At 49.6% G+C, this 27,433-nt stretch overlaps 1 protein-coding gene across 6 annotated transcripts; it reads right to left on the reverse strand.

Annotated features, from left to right (window-relative positions):
* Positions 1-1,393: 1,393 nt before the first annotated feature.
* On the reverse strand, positions 1,394-24,959 carry TAF6L (TATA-box binding protein associated factor 6 like). 6 transcript variants are annotated; one of them, XM_077325761.1, is made up of 12 exons: positions 24,913-24,959; positions 22,435-22,647; positions 22,251-22,332; positions 20,432-20,538; positions 18,869-19,019; positions 16,001-16,051; positions 14,651-14,745; positions 12,088-12,162; positions 8,817-9,037; positions 7,338-7,470; positions 7,122-7,250; positions 1,394-3,582 (listed from the first exon to the last, which is right to left on the reverse strand). In XM_077325761.1, the coding sequence occupies exons 2-12, from the start codon at positions 22,579-22,581 to the stop codon at positions 2,791-2,793; spliced, it is 1,983 nt and encodes a 660-aa protein (XP_077181876.1). In that variant the 5' UTR covers positions 22,582-22,647; positions 24,913-24,959; the 3' UTR covers positions 1,394-2,790. The 6 variants fall into 6 exon arrangements, with proteins under 6 accessions (XP_077181876.1, XP_077181882.1, XP_077181891.1 ...); XM_077325767.1 differs by having other exon boundaries at positions 24,864-24,926; XM_077325776.1 differs by lacking the exon at positions 24,913-24,959 and adding an exon at positions 24,445-24,794.
* Between the last annotated feature and the right edge of the window lie 2,474 nt (positions 24,960-27,433).

Consider the following 27,433-nt stretch of genomic DNA (forward strand, 5'->3'; position numbering starts at 1 on the left):
GGCGCGGATATCCTTGGCAGGATGAGAGAAAATTATGTCTGAGAAAGAGAGAGTGCGCCGTGGGTGAGTTTGCAGATGCCACCAAACCTTTGTGGAACTCAAAAGGGGGATTGGCCCTGGGCTAGTGGCGGGTCAAGTTCAATAGGGATTCACACATGTAGGGAAAGGAAGTGGAGCCCTCAGGTGGTCAATGGGCCCCATTTTACATGGCTGGTGAAGGATCGTGGTTTGGAAGTCTCCTATGGCAGGGTTCACCTGGGCACCATCATGCCCACCAGTACTTCCTTTGGTACTGGCTGAACCTTCCGGAAACCGAGTGTGCCTTGTGAGGCAGAGCGAATTACAGGCTGGTTGCCTCATTCAATGAATCTTCCAGGAGGACAGCTAAGTAAGTAACCAAGTTTTACTTAGTCTGTGTGTGGTTCCATTCCCCGTTTAAACTTTCCTTGAAAGTGTGTGGTTCCATTCCCTGTTTAAACCTGACAGCCAGTTTGGTGTAGTGGTTAGGAGTGCAGACTTCTAATCTGGTGAGCTGGGTTTGATTCCCTGCCCCTTCCCCACATGCAACCAGATGGGTGACCTTGGGCTTGCCACAGCACTGATAAAACTGTTCTGACCAAGCAGGAATATCAGGGCTCTCTCAGCCTCACCCACCTCACAGGGTGTCTGTTGCGAGAAGAGGAAAGGGAAGGCGATTGTAAGCCGCTTTGAGACTCCTTCGGGTAGAGAAAAGCAGCACATAAGAACAAACTCTTCTTCTTCAATCTCACTGTATTTTGGGAACTTGGGTGTGAATCCTCACTCATCACATGGAAGTTTGCTGGCTGGCTTTAGGCCAGGCATGCTTTCTTAGTCTAGCCTACCTCACAGGGTGGTTGTGAGGATAAAATGACAGAAAGGAGAACAACGTAAGTCATTGCAGAGAAAGTCAAGTACAAATTAAATATATATATTTGCTCTCATTCTGTATTATTTTGATATCAGAAAAGCAAACGGCCATGCAAACTTTTGTCTTGCCCCATGTTAGGAAAAGGTTGGGGATGAGTCACTTTGGCATCTTTGCTTGGGAAGGTGCACGGCCCCTCCCTTTCAAATGCATTTTGGTTTTCAAGCTGCCAAGTAAGACTGTTTACAAAGTGGTGTATGGTGTGGAGAGCGTAACAGTGAAAATTCGCTTCTCAGGGACACCCAGTGAAGTTCAACAGAAATAAAATATTTCTTCCCACAAAGTGCAATTAATTTACGGAACTCCCCCCCCCCCACCCCGGCAGTGCTGACTTTAAAACAAACTAGGGAAAAAGCGGCTGATAGATGTGATAGCAAACCTCCATGGTTAGAAGCTGTCTACCTCTGAAGAGCTGTTTGAGGGAGGAGAACATTGCTGAGGTCCCTGTTCTATGCAGATAATTTATTTTACAAAATGCAGATCCCAAATTCTGCTCTCATGAGGGCTGCCAAAGTAGTTAAGCAAAACAAACAATAAAAATACATTTTAACCCCCACCCCTACCCCCAAAAAATTAAAACCAGAGCTAAAATACACGTATATGACAAAAAACAATTAAAAACAATGGGGAGGAAAAAAGGATCCATGAGGGAATGCCAAACAAAACTAAGCAGAATCAACCAATTCATGCTGGACGAACAGAACCAACTGAACTATTCTGACAGCTAAGCAAAACCCTCCATATAAAGTAGCAGTATACCTGAAAATGATAATAAAAAACATTGATAGCATGTATCACTAGCAATACTAGCTTTTCCCAGGACAGATTTGCCCACTTGCCTCCCCTCCTGCCAGCCCACAGCTACTCTTCCCCTCCCCACCCCAACAACTGCTTTTTAAGGCATTCAGTGGGTTTCCAAAATTAAGAGGTCTCAAGTTTACGCCTTCATCGAGGGCATGCAAAAATGGGATTTTGGAGGCTAGAGAGAAAATTACAGAGAGTGTAACTTATGAATACCATCTCAAAGTATTTAGAGCACACAAGATAGATAGCAGCAGAAAAGAAATGCTCCATGTCCTCTGATACCAGACAGTGCCTGGGGATTGGCACCAGGAAGAAGAGGGGAGAAAAAACCCAAGCAGAGGACTAAAGGGGCAATCTTGTGGCAGTGCCTTCAACTCCAAAGCACTAGGTTCAGACAAACAAGAGCACGAAAGGGCCCACCCTGTCATAAAATGGAATTCGGTCCTAAAGCGGGGGGGGGGGGGGGGGGCTAGACAAGTTTCTTGATGCTGAAAGGAGAACTTTTGAGCCTGGGGATCACAGGTAAGCGACACTTGGAAAATCAGAATCAAAAGGACATAACGCATGTTCAAGTAAACCACTAAATAAGAAAGGAGGCAGAAGACCAGGGGCGGGCAAACTGTGGCCCTCCAGATATTCATGCATTTGCTGGCAGGGGCTCATGGGAATTGTAGTCCATTAACATCTGGAGGGCCACAGTTTCCCTACCCCTGCAGAAGACGGGCAGTGGGCAAAGCCACCTCTTTGAATCTGTCCTCCCCCCCCAAAGATAAATGTTTTTTTGGGGGGGATGTTGGCAGAAGGTGGGCACCACAAAACCCCAACCTGGCAGGTTTGAAGGAGCCCAGCTGCCCAGCTTCCTTGGAAGATCATGCCAGTGTTTCTCCAGAATCCCAGACCAGAAACAGCAACACTAATGACACAGTATCCCCCAAATCCTCAGGAAGACATGCCACCGCCTGGCCCCGATTTTCTCCAGGCGAGACTGCAGCCCGACAACCCACGCTCACAGCAGCAGCCTCTGGGGTCGAGGAGGTCCCTCAGAGAGGCAGGTAGAGCGAGTACTCTGAATGGGCCCACTTCTTCATGGGCTTGGTGGTCCTCCCGATCATGGGCAGCTTCTGGGCATAGCGGGAGACGGGGCTGGGGCCGTGGTGCTGGAGGAAGCAGGTCTGGAAGAGGCGGCCCTGACACCGTCGCTCCACCTGGCGCCCGGCGATCACAAAGCTGAACCGGGGAGCCCCTTGCGGGGAGAAGCGGCACTTCTGGAAGACATCCCGGATGCCGGGCCGGTGCCCCTGCTGGCGGGAGGCGCTGCGGGACCGGGCCAGGCTGGCCGAACGGTGCAAGGGGGGCCGGCTGGCCGAGAAGTCTCCCCGAGGGCTCTCCTCCTCCCGCGGGCTAACCGTGGCGTTGGCGGTCAGCTGCGGCATCTTCCGCACGGCATCCCCGGTCCCGAAGGCTGGCTGTTCCTTCTTGGCGTCCACCACCTTGGGGGCGCTGGGGGCCACGGGTTCTGCGGGGCACAGCCCAGAGCCCGTGCCAAAGCGGGTGGCCAAGCTGTCCCCGAAGAAATAGTACAGTTCCTGGTAGATCTCATTCAGGGAGACGGCGGGAGGGTTGGCGGAGATGCCCACGCCCGCCTGGGGACCCCCGCTGCCCAGCTGCAGCAGGTGGCTGGCGATGCCAAAGCCGAACTCCACCTGGGGATCCTGCAGGGGGCTGAGCCAGGGGTAGCCCTCCCTTGCACGCCCCTCGCCCCCGGCACCCTCGGCCTGGGCTGGGGCCGAAACGGACTGCGCCTTCATCTTCAACAGACGCTCCACAGCTACCTGGAGAGGAAGAAGACATGGAATTAAACAGGAGGTCTGTGGGCAGGCAGCAGCTGGCGTCATGTGCCCATTCCAGCTGAGCCATTTCTCCCGACCTGGAGTTGGACCTGCCCATGGACAGCACTTTGAAGCAGCCCCCCTTTTCTCCTTGCTTTACACTATAAAGACACTCTGTCTTCTTAACTGCGTGCTTTGGTGGTATGCGTGACAAGTGGAGCGAACACCTGCCTGTTACTTTGACTGGTTGTTTCCTGTTTTGACACTCTGTTCGGTCAAACATGGACACCGTGAGAAAATGGACTTCCTGCCTCAATGTGGGTTCAAGGTGGTGTGTTGTGTCCAAGGGTATAGCGAGCCAAGCTCTCTCTTGTTCTTTGTCTTTGACAATGTTTATCTGCCGCTGATTCGCCTGTAGATGCTGCCTTCGCCAAAGGTTTTGCCAGTGCATGGGACTCCTCGAGGGGTTTCTGGAACTACACCTCAGGGTCGTGACGCTTAATTGCCTTGGGCAGGTGACCAGACACAGTAAGTAGAGAAAAACTGCCCCTGATGTCTGCATTCCTTGTTGTGGCCCCCTACCTTATATAAGTACTTATATGTGCATATATTTCTAAATATTGGCCTGCCTGAGAAGATTATGAAGGATCCCACCCTCCTAAAAAAAGGTAAAGGTATCCCATGTGCAAGCACCGGGTCATGTCTGACCCTTGGGGTGACGCCCTCTAGCGTTTTCATGGCAGACTCAGTACAGGGTGGTTTGCCAGTGCCTTCCCCAGTCATTACCGTTTACCCCCCAGCAAGCTGGGTACTCATTTTACCGACCTCGGAAGGATGGAAGGCTGAGTCAACCTTGAGCCGGCTGCTGGGATCGAACTCCCAGCCTCATGGCCAGAGCTTTCAGGCTGCGTCTGCTGCCTTACCACTCTGCGCCACAAGAGGCTCATTGTGTGTGTGGTAAAGGTATCCCCTGTGCAAGCACCGAGACATGTCTGACCCTTGGGGTGACGCCCTCTAGCGTTTTCATGGCAGTCTCAATACGGGGTGGTTTGCCAGTGCCTTCCCCAGTCATTACCATTTACCCCCCAGCAAGCTGGGTACTCATTTTACCGACCTCGGAAGGATGGAAGGCTGCTGGGATTGAACTCCCAGCCTCATGGCCAGAGCTTTCAGACTGCATGTATGCTGCCTTACCACTCTGCACCACAAAAGACTCATCACCCACCCTCTTGGCATTCCACAAACTCTGCAAAACTGAATTATCCAAGAGGGCTTTTTTGGGCACAGGTAAATCAGAGGTACTGTAATAAAATGATTCAGAAAGATGCTTTGGCAAACTAATAGAGAATGTGGGCTATACGACGGTGTACCATGTGCCTTGTCTGCAGCTGGAATGACCCTACTATGTAATTTCTGCATCATTTAACCTGTCGTTTTAATACATAATGCTTTGCCGCTGCTCTGGTTCAGACCCCTGCAATCCGAATCCGGATGCTTTGCCCCATCCTGCTGACTGCCGTGATAATCTGCCATGAGTCTCTATGAGAAAGGCAGACATAATAAATAAAGAATAAAGAAGAGGAGGGTCGAATGGGCAGCTTGTTAACTGGGCCTTCAGTGGGTCTGAAATGATGCGCCCAGGTTCAGCAAGCTGCCCTTAGAACGTCTCGATGAAAAGGGACATATTGTAAATAGTGTCACAAACCATATAAGGGCAAGCAAGCATGCTAGTGGAATTCTCTGATGGCGAGTAACTTTAACAGCGACATCTCCAGGTGGCTCTCTACACCAGGGGAAGTCAACCTGGGGTCCTCCAGATGTTCATGGACTACAATTCCCATGAGCCCCTGCCAGCATATGCTGGCAGGGGCTCATGGGAATTGTAGTCCATGAACATCTGGAGGACCACATGTTGACTACCCCTGCTCTATACAATCCTATATAAGCGTGATGAGCCCTTGAGAGCCAGCTTGGTGCAGTGGTTAAGAGCAGCAGTCTCTAATCTGGAGAACTGGGCTTGATTCCCCACTCCTCCTCCTCATGCAGCCAGCTGGGTGACCTTGGGACAGGCACGGTTCTCTCAGAGCTCTCTCAGCCTCACCTACCTCACAGGGTACCTGTTGCGGGGAGAAGAAGGGAAGGCGATTGTAAGCTGCTTTGGAGCTCCTTCAAGTAGCAAAAAGCAGGGTACAACTAAACCATTCTCTCTTAGCTCGAAACTTTCAGTCATGTATCAAGAGTGAAGGGTTAAAGGGGAGTCAACAAGCTTGCGTGAGAAAGAGACTGTCTGTGCATAAAGTGCTTACGGAGAACTGAGCTCATGCGGTTTCCAAGGCAAGAGAGCCAGTTTGGTGTAGTGGTAAGGAGTGTGGACTTCTAATCTGGCATGCCGGGTTCGATTCTGCACTCCCCCACATGCAGCCAGCTGGGTGACCTTGGGCTCACCACGGCACTGATAAAGCTGTTCTGACCGGGCAGTGATATCAGGGCTCTCTCAGCCTCACCCACCCCACAGGGTGTCTGTTGTGGGGAGAGGAATGGGAAGGCGATTGTAAGGCGCTTTGAGCCTCCTTCGGGTAGGGAAAAGCGGCATATAAGAACCAACTCTTCTTCTTCTTCTTCTAACAGAGGGGTCAGCCAATTCCTGCCTCTGCATCACAGCCCTGCTCCTCCATCCAAACACTAACCTGGACTGACCCTGCTTAGCTTTCAAGATCTGACACGATTGGGCTAGCCTGGGCCATCCAGGTTCGGAAAGGGCAGAAAAGAGGGACGTTCAATTGGTCTGAATGATTATAGTTACAATGCATAACAAATTCCTTTTCTCTTTTTCTCTGCCGGGCAAGAGAAAATCTTAACCTTTCTTTTTCTGCCTGTCCCACCCAGTTCTAAGATGATGGTTTCTAAAATGGTGCTACCTGTTATTTTATTAGTATTTATTAAACTGAATAGGTAGCATCGTTTTAACATTAATTGGGAAAGAAATTTAAAATTAATCAGTCAGTTAAGCATTTTTAAGTAGAAGAAGAAGAAGAAGAAGAAGAAGAAGAGTTGGTTCTTATATGCCGCTTTTCCCTACCTGAAGGAGGCTCAAAGCGGCTTACAGTCGCCTTCCCTTTCCTCTCCCTACAACAGATGCCCTGTGAGGTGGGTGAGGCTGAGAGAGCCCTGATATCACTGCTCGGTCAGAACAGTTTTATCAGTGCTGTGGCGAGCCCAAGGTCACCCAGCTGGTTGCATGCGGAGGAGTGCAGAATCGAACCTAGCATGCCAGATTAGAAGTCCACTCTCCTAAGCTAAGTAGGCTTAGAGAGGGGGAACCCTGATTGATGCCTCCATTCTCAGAAGAGGCATTCCTTCAGAGCAGAGGGAATGTCTCTTCTAAAACAGTGACTGCCACCTGCCATTTCTATGCATATTTATAAAGATGAATAGGCAACATTTTTTGAACATGAATTAATTCATCAGTCAACTAAGAGTAGGAGCCCTGATCTGCAGAACTTCCTCCGGAAATCTCCACCTAAGGAGAGACGGAGACTCACCAGAATGGCCCCGTAGACCTTGTGCCCGTCTGCCTTCACCTGAGCGTTGGACACCGAGTAATCGTCCAGGACGGCCTGCAGGTTGGACCAGTAGGTGGAGAGGTGTGGGTACAGGACCCGCTCCACAGCCTGGGGATGAAAGGGAAGCAGAGGATGGATCAATGGCGTAAACCAAGCAGGGGAAGCAGCCAGGGAAATCCACAGAGATCTGCTCACCTTCCAGCCCAAGGCGTGCAGCCCCACCACTGCCCCATAGTGGGAACAAAGAGGGCGGACAGGGTCGGCCAGCACCTTCTGCAGGGACAGCAGGATCTGGTGGTACAAGCCGCTCACCAGGTCTCCGTGAGTCCTGAAGAAATGGAAAGTTTAGTGATTTGTCCAGCGTGGTTGGTACAGATGCCTCAGGTAAGCTCACAAGCAAGGCAGGAAGCCAACAGACCCTGTTCTATTCTAAAAATAACAGAATATGTCATTTCTATACCTCTCCTTTCCATGTGGGCTCAGGGTGGGTCATACAGTAGAGCATATTCAACAAAAGTAGCTACAATAACCAAATGACAATAAAATACAGTAGAATACAATTTAAAAACCCCACCCCCTTCACCAGCTACCCCAGACTGGAGGTGACATCAATAATTAACAAGTGGCAGGAGACGAGGAGAAGGAGGAGTTGGAGGGAGCCCTATAAAACTCAGGCCTGGCCTCAACCATAAACCTGGCGGAAGAGTGCAGTTTTACAGGCCCTGTGGAACTTTGACAGTTCCATCAGGGCCCAGATCTCAACGATTACCTCATTCCACCAGGTTGGAGCCAGGGCCAAAAAGGCCCTGGCAAGTAGGGATCACAACAGATTGGGGTTTCCCGAGCATAATGCCCTCCAGGAGACATACTGGGAGAGGTGGTCCTTCAGATACACAGGGCCCAGATCCCATAGGGCCTTAAGGGCCAGTACCAGAACCTTGAGCCTGATCTGGAACGCCACTGGCAGCCAACGTAGCTGCTGGAGGGCAGGTTGTATATGCCCTCCATGGGTCCCTGTGAAGACTCGTGCCACTGCATTTTGTACCAGCTGTAATCCCCGGATCCAGGCCAATGGCAGCCCCATGTACAGTGAGTTACAGCAATCTAGTCTTGGGGTGTCCGTTGCATTGTTTCCCAGGTACGCTGCCAGGTCCCATTCCAGTATCACGTTTATTTAGCATCTACAGACACTCCCACAAAGGTATATAACCCTTTTCAAAGGCTTCTGATCTTGCGCTGGCAAATCCCACCAGTTTACTTATTACACATTATACTTCCTGCTGACTCTGCAACTTGTCAGAAGGCCTGTTGGTGGAGAAAGGAACTCAAGGACAAAATTGGGGGGCGGGTTACGAGGTCACTTGGGAAGCCCACGGAGCAAGGGAAGTTGTGTAATTTATTTCCACATGAAACTCTAAATTAGGATCTCAACGAATCATAGAGTTGGAAGGGACCTCCAGGGTCATCTAGTCCAACCCCGCTGCAGAGTGCAGGAACTCACAACTCTATGATGTCCGCAAGAACGCCAAAGGAACCTGAACACTCACCCCACGAGGACAACAGATGTGTGCTGAGCCAAATAAAGTCATGCTCTTGGCTATGGTCACTCCTAATTACTCCACAGGGTGAAAGGGACTGTCCCTATCCCAACAGGTGGGATCAGTAGGTACGTACCAGAAGATGTGGCCAAGGAGCATCGCGGCATAGTCCCGGAGGGTCCAGTGGTCGTTCAGAGGGTTGATGGAGGCTGCCAGGGGCTCCAGGACACAGTACATGACGCTGGCTATGAGGCTCTTGACGTAGGAGCCCAGGCACAGGTAGGGGTTTTGGATGAGGCTCTTGGCCACGTGCAGGAGGCGGTTCAGCTGCTCCAAGTCATGGCTCACCGACTTGACCTGCCACCGGAGACAGAAAAGGAAAAGGTACTGCAGGAAGGGACAGGCCCAAGGAAGGCAAGTCTGACTCTCCCAGATCGTAACCCTTCTGGGCAGTATCACATGCTCTGATCCTCTGTGCATGGCCTGGGGAACCTTCCCCACCTTCTCCAAGAGTGTAGTGATCAAGAGCAGCAGACTGTAATCTGCAGAACAGGGTTTGATTCCCCACTTCTCCTCCACATACAGCCAGCTGGATGACCTTGGGCCAGTCACAGTTCTCTTACAGTTCTCTTACAGTTCTCTTACAGTTCTCTCAGCCCCACCTACCTCACAGGGTGTTTGTTGTAAGGAGAGGCAGGTTTTGTAAGCCGTTTTGGAACTCTTTCAGGTAGTGAAAAGCAAGATATAAAAAACAAGCTCCGCAGGAAGGAACGGACCCAAGGAAGGCAGTCCCAAATCCTAATCCTTCCAGGCAGTATCACACCCTCTGAGCCCGGGCTACCTTCCCACCTCTTCCAAGAGCCAGCTTGGTGTAGCGGTTAAGAGTGACGGCTTCTAACCTGGTGAGCTGGGTTTGATTCTGCGCTCCCCAACATGCAACCACAGCTGGGTGACCTTGGGCTTGCCACAGCCCTGTTGGAACCTGTTCTGATCAAGCAGTAATATCAGGGTTCTCTCAGCCTCACTTCCCTCAAGGGGTGTGCGGAGAGGAAAGGGAAGGTGATTGGAAGCCACTTTGAGACTCCTTCGGGCAGTTAAACCCTCTTTGGTAGTTAAACTCTCTTCTCCTCCTCTGCCTGCTCCAGCATCTCCATCCACATTGTCACATATTGTTTTGATTTACTTCACCCCAAAGTGGCTCACATTGTTCCCCATTCTTCTGTTTCATTATTACAACAACCCCGTGAGGTAGGTTAGGTCGAGATTGTGTGACCAGCCCATGGTCACTCAGCAAGCTTCCATGGCAGAGTGGCAATTTGAACCTGGGCCTCCCAGATCCTAGTCTGCCACCTTAGCCACTACACCCTCCTTGTTCTTTCCTACAAATACATTACAGTTAAGTATTCCACAATCCCACAATATGTGGCATTTGCTTTAAAGCTGAACTTCTCTAGGGACTTGTGGCAGCTTACAATACAACTTTGGGATTGAATAAAACCCTCTTGTGGCACAGAGTGTTGGCAACAGACATGCAGTCCGAAGCTCTGCCCAGGAGGCTGGGAGTTCAATCCCAACAGCCGGCTCAAGGTTGACTTAGCCTTCCATCCTTCCGAGGTCGGTAAAATGAGTACCCAGCTTGCTGGGGGGTAAACGGTAATGACTGGGGAAGGCACTGGCAAACCACCCCGTATTGAGTCTGCCATGAAAACGCTGGAGGGCGTCACCTCAAGGGTCAGACATGACCTGGTGCTTGCACCAGGGATACCTTTACCTTTTTAAAACCCCAATAAAACCCCCAAAGCTATCCCTCCAAGAATGGCAGCTCAAAAAAGATACCCTCTACCTCCTGAGCGGTAACCTAGTAGCGGGATATAAGTGCCGTACCCTAAGGAGGGGCCACATCTTAACTCTGGCAACCCAGGACCTGGCGGAAGAGCTCCGTTTTACAGGCCCTGTGGAACTGTGATAGCTCCATCAGGGCCCTCAGCTCTCCCAAGAGCTCATTCCACAAGGTCGGGGCCAGGACCGAGAAATCCCTTGCCCTGGTCGAGGCCAGGCATACTTCCTCAGGGCCGGGAACCACCAAAAGATTAGTACCTGCAGAGCGAAGAGCTCTGTGGGGACCACAAGGAGATAAGCAGTCCCTCAGACAGGCTGGGCCCAAGTCCTGGATGCCCTTAAAGGTCAAAACCAAAACCTTGAAGCTGATCCTGGCCAAAACTGACAACAAATGCAGCTGCCTCAGCACAGGCTGGATATGGGCCCTCCATGGTGACCTCATGAGAACCCTAGCAGCTGCATTTTGTACCAGCTGGAGTTTCTGGGTCAAGAACAAGGGCCTGCGTAGAGAGAGTTGCAGAAGTCCTATCTACAGGTGACCATTGCATGGATCACTGTGGCCAAGCAGTCTGGGGACAGGTAGGGTGCAGGTAGCTTAGCCTGGTGCAGAAGATAAAACACCATATGAGCTACCCCCATGACTTGGGGCTCCATAGAGGCATCCAGAATCACATCAAAATTCCTCGCTGAGGCTGAGATGTTAATCTGGATCCCAGCTAAGGGGGGTAGGCGTGTGCTTCCTGTCCAGCCACAGGACCTCTGTCTCTAACCATCCAGTCACAGCTTCCAAACATCTGGCAAATGGTTCTGGGGGGGCTCTGGGGACCCCTTAAGCACCCAAGCCTAACTTCCCCACTCCCCCATTACCCTCGATTAAGTGGCAAATAATCAATGCTTAGGTGTATTCACCTTCTTATCACCCTTCTCCTCCATTGTAAGGTCATCAAACCTCTCCCACAATTTTGTCTACCTCAGGTAGGGCAATCAAGTCATTGATTCTGGTGGCGCATCCACACGCCTCAGGGTACATTTTGCCCTATAATTGTTGCCAGCTTGTGTGTGTGTGTGTCTTTGGATCCTCCACACACTCCCACTTGTGTGAGCTCTCCTCTCTCTCTCACCTCCTGAAACTCTGGTCGTTTCCTTGACTTACTGCTTCCACAGACTTTTTCAGGACTGATAAATATCGCCCTTCCCTAAACCGCTTTCCCCTCCTTCCCTGCTTTTCTTAGTGCTTGTCTGTGTGTTTATTGTAGACGTGCATCCTCATTTTCACCCTGTTTACTTTTAATAAAAACCCAACCGGTTGAACCCCTGCCTGGTTATTTCTGAGAGTTCTTAAAGGGACACACACACACACAGGTGTCTTCGTCCGAGTTGCCCCTCCTCTTGCTCAGCCTCCAAGCTAATTTCCCCAACTAAAGTGGAGACTGCTTCTTGGGGCAACACTGTTGTGAAAACTAGCCCTGTGGGACGGCTCCTGTCATGATCAAGGTAAAAGGAGAGAAGGATTCCCCCGCACAAAAGAAAAGAGGCCCAAGAGTTTGGTATGGAGGCTCTCTACTCACCCCGCTCACGACGTAGACGAAGTAAGGCAGAAGGGCCGCAATTTTCGAATTGGTCTGCAAGTCCTGCAGGGCAACCTGCGTGAGAAGGAACCCAGAGGTGGGAAGCAATTCCGCCATCTCATTCTTCTGCACCAGCCCTTCCTTCAATCTAGCCTGTTTTCAGGGTTTCCCCTCCTCCTCTGTTCATGTTTCCCCAGGCTGCGGAGGGCACTGAAAATCCAAACCGTGTAATCCTACGCAGTTGTAGCCTTCTCAGACCATTCACTTCAATGGACAGAGAAGAGAGTGACTCTGTTTAGGATTGCACTGTAAGCATCTCAGGCACAGTCCTGGCTCTATGACCCCTCCTTGGGCACTCAGCCCTACACCCTCTTCTTGGCTAGGCAGTGCCACATGCCTGCCCCTTTACTGCCGGTTTCCTCTTCCCTTTCTATTTATCTGGTTCGTTTTTATCCTCTGGGGTGCTCAAGGTAGGAGGCGTGCTTCTCCCTTCCCCAGTTTATTTATTTACAAAATGGTTCCTTCAGGGAACCTGCCCAAGGCAGCTTACAAAACAAAGCGTTAAAACTTGTTAATCGTCCCTCACAACTATGGGGGGATAGGTTAGGCCGGGAGTGCAACTGGTCCAGGGTCACCAAGCCAGCGTCAGTCAAGGCTACCAAAATACCAGCCAGAAATTCTAACCACTACACCACACGGTTGCTCAAGCAAGTAGGCTGCCTTCTAGATTTGTCACTCCTCCCCTCTGAGGTGCTCCACTGCCTGGTTGCCTCTTCTTCCCAGCCGCAGTGGAGGTTTCAGCAGCCCCCAAGAGATGGCAGTGATGCAGCCAGGCACTCTTGCTGTTTCCATGCCAACAGTGTTTAGTTCTGGCCTGGTATGTCAGGTCACGGAGTCCGCAAGAAGGCCAAAGTGGGCCCCATTTTGGACCTTTCTTTAGCAGGACGCTTGAATATCCAGGGGAGGTATAAGATATAAGCCGGCTGAGGATTCAGCTAAATAAGAATCATAGAATCCTAGAGTTGGAAGGGGCCATACAGGCCATCTAGTCCAACCCCCTGCTCAACGCAGGATCAGCCCAAAGCATCCAAGAAAAGTGTGTATCCAACCTTTGCTTGAAGACTGCCAGTGAGGGGGAGCTCACCACCTCCTTAGGCAGCCTATTCCACTGCTGAACTACTCTGACTGTGAAAATGTTTTTCCTGATATCTAGCCTATATCGTTGTACTTGAAGTTTAAACTCATTACTGCGGCCAACAGAAACTGAGAACACCTTGCAGGACCGGAACTAGCTATATCAGATCAAATGCATTTTTTTCACCCTCCTGTAATATTGTACAAATATATCTTCACCTGTGTGTATCTGTCAGTTTACCTCTGACGAAGATCTGTTAGATCGAAACACGTTGAGTACAAGTCCTAACAACTTGCCAATACTGGTGAACTCACCTAGATATTTTATGTGTGCCATCAGATATTTTAATGTTTTTAAATACATGAGCTCCAATAAAGGGTTTCCATTTTCATAATTGCTTTCATATCCCTAACCTTTTCGGTTCTCTCACACACAAAAACTGTTCTTCCATGGACAGCGGAAAGCAGTGCCACTCTGTATCTACAAGAAATTGGCCTGTTTGAGAAAGACGGACGCAGGACAGAGGCCTATCTGGAGCTGGAGAACTGCTGCCAATGTTTTTCACAGCTCCCAGGAGCAAAAGAATTGAAGGAAAAAAGGGTGCCATATGGAGGATGGAGCAGAGTTGTTCTCTCTTGCCCCGGAGGGACGGACCAGAACGAATGGGATGAAATTAATTCAAAAGAAATTCCGTCTAAACATCTGGAAGAAGTTCCTGACAGAGCGGTTTCTCAGTGGAACAGCTTCCTCGGGAGGTGGTGGGTTCTCCATCTTTGGAAATTTTTAAGCAGAGGCTGGGAAGCCATCTGACGGAGAAGCTGATTCTGTGAAGGCTCAAGGGGGTGGCAGGTTAGACTGGATGAGCGAGAGGGTTGTGAGTGCCCTGCATAGTGCAGGGGGTTGGACTAGATGACCCATGAGGTCCCTTCCAACTCTATGATTCTATTCTATGAAGATCTATCAAGGCCTCTCATGAACTGCCTAGCCTGGATCCCAAGCCACTTCCCAGGCAGGATTTCCTTACAACAAATAACATACAGGGAAACTCAACCTGGAAAACAGGCACAAAAGTTAGGGATAAAACAGTATACATGAAAATACAAATAATTTATTATCAGAACTCAAAGTGTTTTAAAACCATCACACAATAATTATTGGGCGCGCATGAAGCATCTCAGTGTGTACATCACTTGTGCAACAAGTTCAGAGCTAACCCGTTTCTATCACATTGATCTCCCTTGGAGGTCAATATAGATACATACAGTAATACATGGGGGGGGAAAATCGATTTTCAAGTGGGGGATAAAAACCTTGCAATGGTGAAATCATCAGCAACTTCTGACCCTTCCTTTCCTGCCCCACCTTGCAGTTTCCTAACTCAGCCACCCAGCATCAGCTGTGCCCCATCCAGAGCCCTCTGCTACCCACCTTCATCAGCTGGGGATCATCCCCCAACACAGCCCGGGTCATGTGCTGGTAATACTTCTGCAGGTCATCCGTCAAGGCCGAGACAGCACTAGGCACTGGGAGAAAACAGAGAAGGAGCACTTCATAGATGATTTGGAGGGGAGTCACAAAGAGGAAGAGCCTCTTTGGCATTGCCCATTCCACCCATGGATCTCGTGGGGTTACTTTATTTTTGCTTTTGTGTGCGTGTGTGCATGCTGTCAAGCCACAACTGATTCACAGGGGCTCCAGGACCATGCGGTTTTCGAGACAAGGGATAATCAGAGGTGATTTGCCATTGCCTTCGTCCTCTTCCTTGGGGGTCTCCCATCCAAGTACTACGCAGTGCTGACCCTGCTTGGCTTCCAAGCCCTGACAAGATTGGACTATAAAACTGTTCCGCTTTTGAACCTATCCTTCTTTCAGGTTAGTCCTCCCCATGCCGCCATTTTATCCCCAGCCAGAGAGCCAGCAGCTTGGTGTGGTGGTTAGGAGTGTAGACTTCTCATCTGGCGAGACAGGTTTGATTCCCCGCTCCCCCACATGCAGCCAGCTGGGTGACCTTGGGCTTGCCACAGCACTGATAAAGCTGTTCTGACCGAGCTGTGATATCAGGGCTCTCTCAGCCTCACCCACCTCACAGGGTGTCTGTTGTGGGGAGAGGAAAGGGAAGGCGACTGTAAGCCACTTTGAGACTCCTTCAGGAAGAGAAAAGTGGCATATGAGAACCAACTCTTCTTCTTCTTCAGTAATATCAGGGCTCTCTCAGCCTCACCTCCCTCACAGGGTGTCTGTTGTGGGGAGAGGAAAGGGAGGCCATTGTAAGTCTCATTGAGCCTCCTCCTGGTAGAGAAAAGCAGCATATAAGAATCCACTCTTCTTCCCAAAACATGAAGCAAATGGGGGGGGGGGTATGCAACAGGCCCAAGGACACCCAGCAAGTTTCATAGCATGGTGAGAATTTAAACTTGCATCTAAACCAATCCCAGTTTGATACTTTGACCACTATACTGCACTAACTCCCAGGGAATGGCATTATGAGGGCAGTGGAAGGGGTCTTTCAATCCAGCTGACAAGGAGGCACTAGCTGGAACCTCACCCTACCTTTGCAGGGAGGCTCTCCCTCCTTCTTCCTCCTGGAGATCTGAGTCCACACGGGACTGGCCATACCCTTTGCTGAACTGCAGGGGAAGCATGCTGGAATTTTCAGCTCTGGGATCTTACTTCTGCATCATGTGTATCTGTGCCGCAGCTTACAACTGGTCCATCCTTGTGCTTAGGGGACCACTCTAGATGCAACCACTCCCACAACAGAGTTGCAGGGGCCCTTACCAGATCCTTGAGGCTCCAGGTTCCCTTTCCCGTCCAGGTAAGAGACGTGAACTAGAAACAGAGAAATAAGAAGTCGGCAATGAAGCTTGTCAACCAGCCCACTGCCCAAGTCCCCACATCATGCCTGCAAAAGTTCACTGCGTCATCTGCAGGGATTTATACCAATTAAAACAGAATCTCTTACTATTGGAATATGCAAGCTCTGTAGTGTGCAGATGAAGAATAAACTACAGGGGGCATCAGGGGAGATGTGTTTTCAGCATATTTAGATTAGGAACTTCCTGGTATTTTGCAAATAAACTCTGTGTCCTGATTGGCTCAACTGGAGGCTTCCTGCTCCTTTGAGCACACTTCCTCCCTGTTTGCCTCCAGAAGAACAACAGTTAGTCAGTTAGGACACACTCTCTCTCTCTCCTCTTTACAAAGTTGTCTCTCTTCTCAATAAACCTATATATTCTTCAAGCAGCCTCTGCTCTGCTCCTCCTTTGTGTATTTGAAGTCTGAAGTCTTAGAAGCAGGCAAGTATTTCTTTTTCAGGCTAAAGGAGGTGTTTTGTTGGGTTTTTTTCATGCTCCTTGCTAGACAAACTCTTACTGAATAGGGGATGGTGTTTTTTTTGTTGTTGTTCTTAAACTGAAGTTCATTTCAGCTTCAAAATATACGAACAGCCCTGCTGGATAATACCAAAGGTCCATCTGATACAGCATCCTGTTTATTACTGCAGTCGGCCAGATGTTTCCAGGAATCCCATATGCAGGGCAGAAAGCCAACTCTGACTCATCCTCGGAGGTACGCTACCTCTGAACGTGAAGGCCTGTGTTTGACACCGTGTTTATTTAAAAAGTAATTCATCTTGGAAATGTTCTAAATAAAATGAATCAACAGCACAGCTATTCAGAAGGGCTAACGGCCACTGACAGATAACCTCCATGAATATGCTGAATCCTCCAGCCAGCTTGGTGTAGTGGTTAGGAGTGTGGACTTCTAATCTGGTGAGGTAGGTTTAATTCCCCACTCCTCCACCAGCTGGGTGACCTTGGGCTCGCCACAGCTCTGAGAAAGCTGTTCTGACCGAGCAGTGATATCAGGGCTCTCTCAGCCTCACCCCCCTCACAGGGTGTCTGTTGCTGGGAGAGAAAAGGGAAGGCGACTCTAAGCCGCTTTGAGCCTCCTTTGGGTAGAGAAAAGCATCATATAAGTACAAACTCTGCTTCTTCTTCTCTCAAAGCTAAGCCAGGGGCTATTTGTAAAATATGAAGTGCTTCTAGAGAAGAAGAAGAAGAGTTGGTTCTTATATGCCGCTTTTCCCTACCCAAAGGAGGCTCAAAGCGGCTTACAGTCGCCTTCCCATTCCTCTCCCCACAACAGACACCCTGTGAGGTGGGTGAGGCTGAGATAGCCCTGATATTACTGTTCCATCAGAACAGTTTTATCAGTGCCATGGCGAGCCCAAGGTCACCCAGCTGGCTGCATGTGGGAGAGGGCAAAATCGAACCCGGCATGCCAGATTAGAAGTCCGCACTCCTAACCACTACACCAAAAGGCGGTCAGTAGCTCTGACCAGCAGATGGGAGCCGCCACATTCAGAGACAGTATACATTTATTTTTGTCAAGAGCTATCTATATTGTGAAGCTCCAGCGGATTTAGACACAGTGATGACAAAGCCTCTGGCCACGATTGGCCGAGTCTCCTGTCTATCATGGTAGGCGGAGCAGTTTCTCTGGCTTCCCTGAGCTACTCCAGTCTTAAAGAACCCGGGGGGGGTGTTATCTGAGGTGTGGAGACAGGCAGGCCTCTAACCAGCCACAGAGGGAAGACGCAGACCAAGGCAGAGCTTTGGATGCAGCAGTCTGATTTGGAATGAAGAAACGGGGGGATTGGTGGCAGGCAGCACACTGGATATGCAGACGATCTCAGTTTCAATCTCCGACGTCCCCACTTAAGGATCACCAGTGGGTGGCAGCTCTTGGTGCTACCCATCTGGAGTGGAGCCAGCAGTAGTAGAGCCTGAGGTGTGCTCATTTTGCATGCAGAAGGTGAGAGATTCCATCCCTGCTTAGAACAGGGGTGGCCAAATGGTGGCTCTCAGGATGTCTGTGGACTCCATTACGTTGGCAGAGGCTTGTGGGAATTGTAGTCCATGGACATCTGGAGAGCCATCCTTTGGCCACTTCTGGCTTAGAGGATCTTGGGCTTCTGTGCATGCAACCCTGCAGAGTCAAAAGTTGAAGGCTCTTTGCACAGCAAACAGCTGCACAGGCAGAAGGCTCCAGGCTCCATGCCTCAGTGCAATCCCAATTTCAGAGATTTCGGGATGCAAGACTGGGAAACCTGGTGTCTCTCAGGATAAGGATGACTCCATCAGGAAAGTTTGGCAGTTTCACACACACAAGTCACTGCGCGGTGTCACAAGGCATACAACAACAACAACTGTGTGTGTGAGAACTGGGTTTGCTTCCCAGCTTGTCTCCCCTCCCAATAGTACATCTGACACAGGCACTGTCCAGCGAACCACACACAATAGCTAGTCTTGTCCTGTGTTATGGATCAAATAATTTTAAAATAATCTGTGAGAATACTAATTCAATCAAATGCAAGTTCATTCCTCCTCTCCTACCACTACCCCCTTTTTTCAAAATGTTGAAGGGGAAATGGGTTAGTGGCATCACAGGTCCCTGCCAATCAGAGCTATGCACAGCTGCTTTTACTGAAAAATGAGAAGAACACATTCATGCGAAGGGAAATATTTTTACAGCTTCCTGAAACACAGCAAGAATGCTCGCACGGCGGGCTCGCCACTACAATAACGTACATGGGGGCAGACACTGTGTTTGTGCAACCCGAGCCCCTTCCCACAAGAGACGTACCCCTCACGGCTGTCTCGGCACAGCCCTGGGGAATGCTGGTTGCCAGAGCCAGCTCCACCAAGTTCACCTCATGATCCTCCTGGAAATAAAGTTCCCCTTCCTTAAGGGCACGGAAAGGGAGGGCCTCCGGAGAGCCGTAGCCACACACCGCCTGTAATGACAAAACACCATCAGCCCCTCCTGACCACTCACACTGACAAGCCGGAGGTGGTTGGCCTCCTAACAGGGCAGCCAAAGAATAAAAAGGTGGCTCATGATCTGACTTGTCCACTGACTTCATTTCACAATGAACAGAATAGCCTATTGGTCGGATTATTCCATTTAAAAGCTTTGGGTCATCAACAACCACCAAAAAATAGGTCCAAATTTCCTCAGATTTCCTTTTTGAACAAAATGTCTCAGGAGAGGCACTCCCTCTGGCCTCTCACCCAGCAGTGAATGACTGTTCTGAGACGTTGGTTCCTAGGATGTGCGTCTACCTCAGCCAGGCAGCACGGTGTGGCTTGGGTGTCCACGGTGGGGCTTGGGTGTCCATTCCCAAAGCAAAGAGAACTAAGGCAGGGCCACGGTCAAAGTTTCTGAAATTCATTGGCTATCAGTCTGGAATGAAGGCATATCGTTTTCAAGAGGGACAAACTGGAGTGAGGTTCAGCCGTTCTGCTTCATTCAATGAGCAGAATAACTGGTCTCACATACAGAGTCCTGAAATGGCTATGCTGCCAGTTACTCCAGATGCTGGTGAAACAAATCACAATGACCAGGAAGGTAAAATGCCTGTTCCATCTCAGCAGATGCGGGCAAGCTCAGAGACTAAGCCAAGTGTCAGAGCAACTCTTAGAAAGACTGCAGGGGTTCCACCAAACCGCTTGCGGTATGAGACTCTGGGAGCACCAGTGATAAACTTTGTTGGCACACAGGAGCCAGAGAGTTTCAAGGAAATTCTGAGTTTTGCAGAACCAGAAAGGGGCGCCTGGCTAGGAGCCATGCAGGCGGAATTTGACTCACTGGTAAACAACGAAGTATTCACAGAGGCAGAATTGCCTGAAGGAAAAAAGCCTATATCTTGTAAATGGGTTTATCGTCTGAAGCAAAAGGCAGACGGTTCTTCACAGGCAAAAGCTAGGCTTGTGGCGAGAGGTTTTTCACAAAAATTGCAGAACGGATGAGAATGTATCTGATGTATTCACAAAGCCTGTATGTATGAACAAACATGAACTGTTTAGTAACATGTTAGGACTTCACTCTGTTATCTGAGGAGGGGTGTTGGTATAATATACCAAGTGACAGCTAACAGTGTGAAGGTGATCAAACTGATCTAACTGACAGGTGCTGGTCATGTGAGAAGTGTCAGGTGGACAGGAATGACACAGCACAAATGCTTCTATTGGCTGGATAGAAAGCTGATGCAACATTAGTGAAGGTTGCATGTACATAGGATGTGTATATAAGGAATGATGGGAAAGCTGTTCTTCCTCTCTCTGAAATGCCATTGTGCGCGCAGCACTCTGCTGGATAACCTGTAAATATTCTGTACATAATATAACTGCTAAGGAACCTACAAACCTGTGTTTGCTTGTGTTCTTCTGTCACATCGAGGTGACAAACCACTACAACAGCTTCCGCTTCACAACAAACGCCAACACTGCTTCCCCCCCCCTCTGCTGTCAGCACTGAAAAATGCAACAGTTTACTTAACTTAGCAACAAAACCATTTTTTAAGACCCGTTACCCTCCAACACCCCACCGACAGTACAATTATCATAATCATCATTGTTGTTGTTATTATAATATTTATTTCCCTCCACTCCCGAAGCCGGCTCATGGCGGATTAAAAAGAGGAATCATCTGAAGCTGCCTTAACCTCAACCGGATCACTAGTCCTTCAACCCTCTTGCGGTTCCGGACGGCCTGAAAAACGGAGCTCTTCCACCAGGCATTTGGTTGAGGCTGGGTTGAACTCGCAGGGGTTATCTAGGGTTGAGCACTTCAGCTCAGTTTGGCCGCCTCAGTGATCACCGAAGCCCGAGGCAGTGCGTAGGAGGCCAGCACCACGGTGCGCAGAGTAAGGGCGGCAGCAGACCAGCTGGCAGCCACACACAGGGGCAGAGCTCTGTGCCGGTGTGCAGCCACTGGCTGGCCGCTGCCCCTCCTCTCCACGCCACTGGCCACCTCAGGCTTCGGTGATCGCCAAGGTGGCCGAACTGCACCGAAGCGCTCAACCCTGATAAGAACCAGCCTCCCCCTCCCTCCAGGCTCAGGATTGAGAATTAGGCCTACCTGAGCCACTAGGCAACCTGCCCTATTTTGTCATCTCGGGTCATTAAGGTTTAACCTATCGCCAACGACCTGAAATGTTGAAGGAAGAGTGTTCTACGAGATATTGATTATATTGTACCACCATGTATTCATTTATTAATGTTTAACTATTAAGAGTTTTTCAGGGGTATTTAAGGGGAGATGGAAGATGTTTTATTAATGGAAGATGTTTTATTCTTGTGATGTTGTTTTTATGACATGTTTGTGAATCACCATGAACCGGCTACGCTGCGAGTAGTGGTAAAGAAATGCAATCAATCAATAATTAATAAATAAAGCCAGTATTGTGTAAGACTGGCAGCGGCTCTCCAGGGTCTCAGGCAAAGGCCTTGCACATCACCTGTCGCCAGATCTTTTAACTAGAGATGCTGGGGATTGAACCTGGGGTCTTCTGAATGCCCAGCAGATACTCTGACACTGAGCCACAGCCCCTCCCCAGTCTCTTGAGGCAATTTGCTGCTTCCCTTTCTCCTGCTCTGCTGTCTTCCATTGTGCTTTGAGTGACTGTTCTCTCTGTCATTCAGTTTACTAAGGAGTCCTTCTTGACCGTAGGTACCTTACTTTTCTTGCTGCATTGTTCTGCAGTCATCATCCACTTTGAATCCCAATGAGAAAGACAGATTCCAACTGAAGTAAACACATCATTTTTTTAAACGATGTATATATTTTTTAAAGTTATGCTGCCTCTCCAGGGAAACTGCTTGAGGCATCCTCTTGTAATATTAAAGAGCCAGTTTGGTGTAGTGGTTAGAAGTGCGGACTTCTAATCTGGCATGCCAGGTTCGATTCTGCGCTCCCCCACATGCAGCCAGCTGGGTGACCTTGGGCTTGCCATGGCACTGATAAAACTGTTCTGACCAGGCAGTGATACCAGGGCTCTCTCAACCTCCCCCACCCCACAGGGTGTCTGTTGTGGGGAGAGGAAAGGGAAGGCGACTGTAAACCGCTTTGAGCCTCCTTCGGTAGGGAAAAGCGGCATATAAGAACCAACTCTTCTTCTTCTTCTTCTTCTAAATGTCAGGAAAACATCACATTAAAAACCATCAGTGAAAATCCTCAGCCCCACCTCCACGTTGCTCCAGCGCAGTGCTCGGTTGAAGTCCTCGGCCGTCAGCTTCCGCCGTTTGGTGTGCTTCATGAACTGGGAGCTGTTCTAAGGGCAAGAGAAGAGACAATCTCTCTTTGCAACCTTAGGATCTCCTGGCCCTACGGTAACTAAATAATAATAAATACCGAGAGATCTCTCTCACCTGAGTCGCTTCTCGCAGGCGGTAACAGACGTCCTCGGCCAACAGGGCAGCCACCTCATCTGTCAACTCCACCCCGGTGCTCTCTGCCATCAGTCGGACCGATTCCCGCGGGATCTCCACAAAGCGACGTTCCTCCCGCTCCGACATGGCAGTGGCAGCGGTGGCGTGGAAGTCTGACAGCCGTCACAGTGCATAAACCCGTTCCGCCTTACCCTGTGGCATTAGGGACATAAGAAGAAGAAGAAGAGTTGGTCTTATATGCCGCTTTTCTCTACCCGAAGGAGGCTCAAAGCGGCTTACAGTCGCCTTCCCATTCCTCTCCCCACAACAGACACCCTGTGAGGTGGGTGAGGCTGAGAGAGCCCTGATATCACTGCCCGGTCAGGACAGTTTTATCAGTGCTTGGGCGAGCCCAAGGTCACCCAGCTGGTTGCATGTGGGGGAGTGCAGAATCGAACCCGGCATGCCAGATTAGAAGTCCGCACTCCTAACCACTACACCAAACTGGCTCTCAGAAACGTAGAGGACTAGCTAAATGAAACCTCTCTGTCCAGAGGAAATATACCAGTGAATCTCAAGTGCTGAAGGGGGCTACTGCCCTCTTGTTCCGTTTGTAGATTACCCACAGGTGTTTGCCTGGCCATGGTCAGGAACAGATGTTGGCCCTGTGGGAACTCAGGATCCCCAAAACAATGGGCATTACAATATTTCAAACATTAAGGCACTAATACACACACAGAGTTAGTGAGAAGACAAAACAAAAGTCTTCACTGACTGGCAGAAGGCAGTCATAGAGGGGAGCAGATGAATCTTTGTGGGGAGGGAGTTACTACGACCAAGAAAGCGCCGGTGGCTGCCTGCCTAGCCTCAGACAGTGGAGGAGCCTGAAGCAGGACCTCAGAAGATGCCTGGACTGCTTGGGTACGTTCATATGGGAGTATATAATCCCTAAAATATGGGGAGACGTAACCTTGCCAACAAAAGTACATCTAGTCAAGGCTATGGTATTCCCAGTTGCAATGTATGGCTGCGAAAGTTGGACCATAAGGAAGGCTGAGCGTCAAAGAATTGAGGCTTTTGAACTCTGGTGCTGGGGAAGACTCTTGCGAGTCCCTTGGACTGGAAGGCGAACAAACCGGTCAGTCCTAGAGGAGATCAGCCCTGACTGCTCCTTAGAAGGCCAGATCCTGAAAATGAAACTCAAATACTTTGGCCACCTCATGAGAAGGAAGGACTCCCTGGAGAAGAGCCTAATGCTGGGAGCGATTGAGGGCAAAAGAAGAAGGGGACGACAGAGAATGAGGTGGCTGGATGGAGTCACTGAAGCAGTCGGTGCAAGCTTAAATGGACTGGTAGAGGACAGGAAGGCCTGGAGGATCATTGTTCATGGGGTCGCGATGGGTTGGACATGACTTCGCACCTAACAACAACAACAACAAAATATGTTGGCCCCAATCCATATTGGACTTTGGACACAGAAGCAAACTGGGAACCAGTGTAGGAGGAACCCCAATCAACATTCTCATGGCAGCATTTTGCACCAATTGCAGTTTCTAGACAGTCTTCAAGGGCAGCTCCATACAGAACAAACTACGGCAACAAATTCCACATTTTATGTGTTCTGTGAAGAAGGCCTTCCTTTTGCCTGCCTGTCAACTTAACTAAATGAACCCCACGTTCTAGTATCGGCTTGGTTTTATACTTATGTTGTTTTAATGCTAAGCTGTTTTGAGGAAGATTTTGAAGAGATAACATAGAAATACATTTAATAAAATAACCACTAGTATAGTTGAAGGAGAAAAATCTCACCCCATCTTCTGTCTTCATGCCACTCACATTTATAAATCATTATTATATTCCCCCCCCCAAAAAAAAATCTTTTCCAAATCTAACCCTCACACCAAACAAGCATTTCTTATAGGAAAGATGCTCCAGTCCCTCAATAAATTTGGGATTACTTCACAGTAAGGCCAACTCATTTCTAAGACCATTCAACCTGGATAAACTCACAGAAGAAGCAAGGTCTCTGCTGTCAGAAATTGAGTACATATCCGCTGATTATTCTATGTGGACACTTTTATCGGTACCTGTGGACCTTCATCGGTACCTGTCTTCAGATTTCATTTTAACCCAATTCCTCAGTGGACTGATCGCCCTTCCATAGCAAGCCTAGCAACTTAATGGGGCTTAGAGCCAATTTAAAACTCGAAATCGGATCCTGCAAGAACTGGGATCGCATGGCAGCGAGTGGGGAGGTGGGAGGGAACAAGCAAGGAAGGCGATCCTAAAAGCTCCTGGATCCACTGGGAGGATGGAGAAATGCGGTCACTCCGGGCATCCTTGCAGGCAAGCTAAATCCGCTGCATGGAAGCAAGGACCAGGATCCTTGCGGAGACGCTGAGCGTGCAAAGTGCAAAGGGGGGACTCACAAGGTCCGTCCAGCGAAGAGAACCCGGGAAGCCCTTCCAAGCTACTCACCGCCAGCTCCAAGCCCTCTCTTGCCTTCCATCCCGCCTTCTTCTGCGGCGGAACCAATCAATAGCAGCAGAAGGTGCCACGTGACGAAGCGGCTTCCCGAAGCGGCCGCTTGTTTTTTACGTCACAGAGTGAGGGCTGAAGCCGCCGGGTGCCAGGTTTATGTCATGTGATCAGATGGCTTGTCGCTCCAGGGCGGGTTGTTGTTTGAAGGGACCGGGAAGGCAGAGCCGTCTGGGCTCAGGGAGGTTGAAGGCTGGCGGGACTGTCAATCCGGAGTAGGGCTATGCCGCGTAGGGGTGGCCAAACCAGCTTTCGAAGTTTCCGTGGACTACGATTCCCATGAGGCCCTGCCCAAATTGTGCTGGTAGAGGCTCATGGAAATTGCAGTTCATGGACTTCTGGAGAGATGCAGTTTGGCCACCCCTGGATGAGGAAGGGGTAGTCTGGGAAGCGGAGTTGCAAATAAATAAAAATAAATAAAGGGCAGCAAGGGGATATTTCAGGATGCAGAAGGCATTTACACTTTTGAGGGGTTATTTTTTGGAAGGCATGGATCTGGATGGTTTTAAGCAGATTCTCATGAATGCATATGAGCCTCTTGTGGCGCAGAGTGGTAAGGCAGCCGTCTGAAAGCTTTGCCCATGAGGCTGGGGGTTCAATCCCAGCAGCCGGCTCAAGGTTGACTCAGCCTTCCATCCTTCCGAGGTCGGTAATATGAGGACCCAGCTTGCTGGGGGGTAAACAGCTATGACTGGGGAAGGCACTGGCAAACCACCCCGTATTGAGTCTGCCATGAAAACGCTAGAGGGCGTCACCCCAAGGGTCAGACATGACTCGGTGCTTGCACAGGGGATACCTTTACCTTTACCTTTACATGAATGCATATGATTTTTGCATAGATGAAAAATAAAAGCACTGTTATCCTGTAGACCATTAGTCTATTGGCAGCACCACAAAATTGTGTGCCCACTACATCGTGGGGGTGCAATGGGACAATAACAAAGCTGAAATCCGTGAGTCCTCCAGGTTTTTCCATTGGGCAGGCCTTGTAACCAGAAAAATCACAGATCCACGATTCCATGGACATACCATGGAGCAAGAACAAGATTCTGAAGCACAGATCCTGATGGATCCTTGTGGTTTTTACATTCAGTCACTCACCATCATATCATATAATCATAGCCACAATCTGCATCACAAAAATCACAAATCCTCACCTTTGTGGCAACACTATGGAGCCAAATCATGTTTCTGAAGCACAGATCTTAATGGATCTTCAGGGGGTTTGCTCTGGGTCACCCCAAACTCACCATTAAATTACATATCACTTCCATGGCCACGGGTTGTGCCACAAAAACCATGGATCCACCTTTGTGGTGACACCACAGAGTAAAACCATGATTCTAAAGAAAGCCTCCCTCCACCTTTTTACCATTGAGAAAACCCTGAAACATTCTTCAGGCTTTGAGAAACCCCAGAAGAGGCGCAATCATGCAGGACATGGTTGGGAAGCACAGCTGAGTACACGTCCACACGGGGCCCCTCCCCTTCCCATCCCCTCCACGCCCATCACTGGCCATGGACATATCACCCAATAAATGTTTAAGAAATTTAAAACATATATGAAGAATTAATTAACTTCAGGAAACTCTTCTGGGACTATCAAGGAACCCCAGAATTTCACAGAATCCTGGTTGAGAAAGCCTCTTCTAAAGCATGGATCCTGGTGGATCCTGAAGCCTTCTTCATCCTTCCCCATCTGTCCGCACATGGCCCACTTCTCCCTGTCAACTCTCCTCCCATCTTGTGAGCCTGGATGGGCAAGCTTGCCTCAGTCTGATGGAGATAGAAAGAATAGGGCTTAAAGGCCAGTCGGAGAACCACTCACAAACCATGCTTACCAGCAATGGGGCACACACACACACAAAGACACACAGACATTCAACATTCAGCCATTTTCTCTGAGGTTCCCAGTTAAGACATATGAGTGAAGAAACAGGAAACTGAAAAGAATTGAAAAAATGACACCCTGCACGGCTGAGGGCTTTGCATAGAACATCAATGCCTTTACGATAATTTGGACTGAATAGGTGAGCCAAGGTTACTTAGGTCAAGGGAAAGTCGTGAATCTGGCAATTCTAGCAGGAGTTCTCGGTACCAAATAGAAATTTCTGGTACCAGAACCAGTGTTTGACCTGGATCCACTATATATTTCCTTGCAGGGGACAGCCTCCAGAGGGCAGAATGGTGTGCATTTGGGGTGGTCCAAAGATTGTTTTGGAGTCCAGCCTGGCCGTAATGTCTGCCGGAGCCTTAGTTCTGGGGGCACCCCACTTTGGAACACCTGAGACCAGAAGTGGGCTCTGGACCAGGAATTAGGCCCTGTCCTCTGGGTGTCCCTGAGGCAACCAGTCTTCCTTTGAAAAGGTGGCCCTTGAATGTCATTGCTCCAAATGTAGATTCTTGCCTCTAATCATATCTTAGGTCATTTCTATCCTCCAGTATTCATGTGCTGACCTAT

This window comes from Paroedura picta, chromosome 1 (genome assembly GCF_049243985.1).
Source record: "Paroedura picta isolate Pp20150507F chromosome 1, Ppicta_v3.0, whole genome shotgun sequence".
Taxonomy (NCBI): domain Eukaryota; kingdom Metazoa; phylum Chordata; class Lepidosauria; order Squamata; family Gekkonidae; genus Paroedura; species Paroedura picta.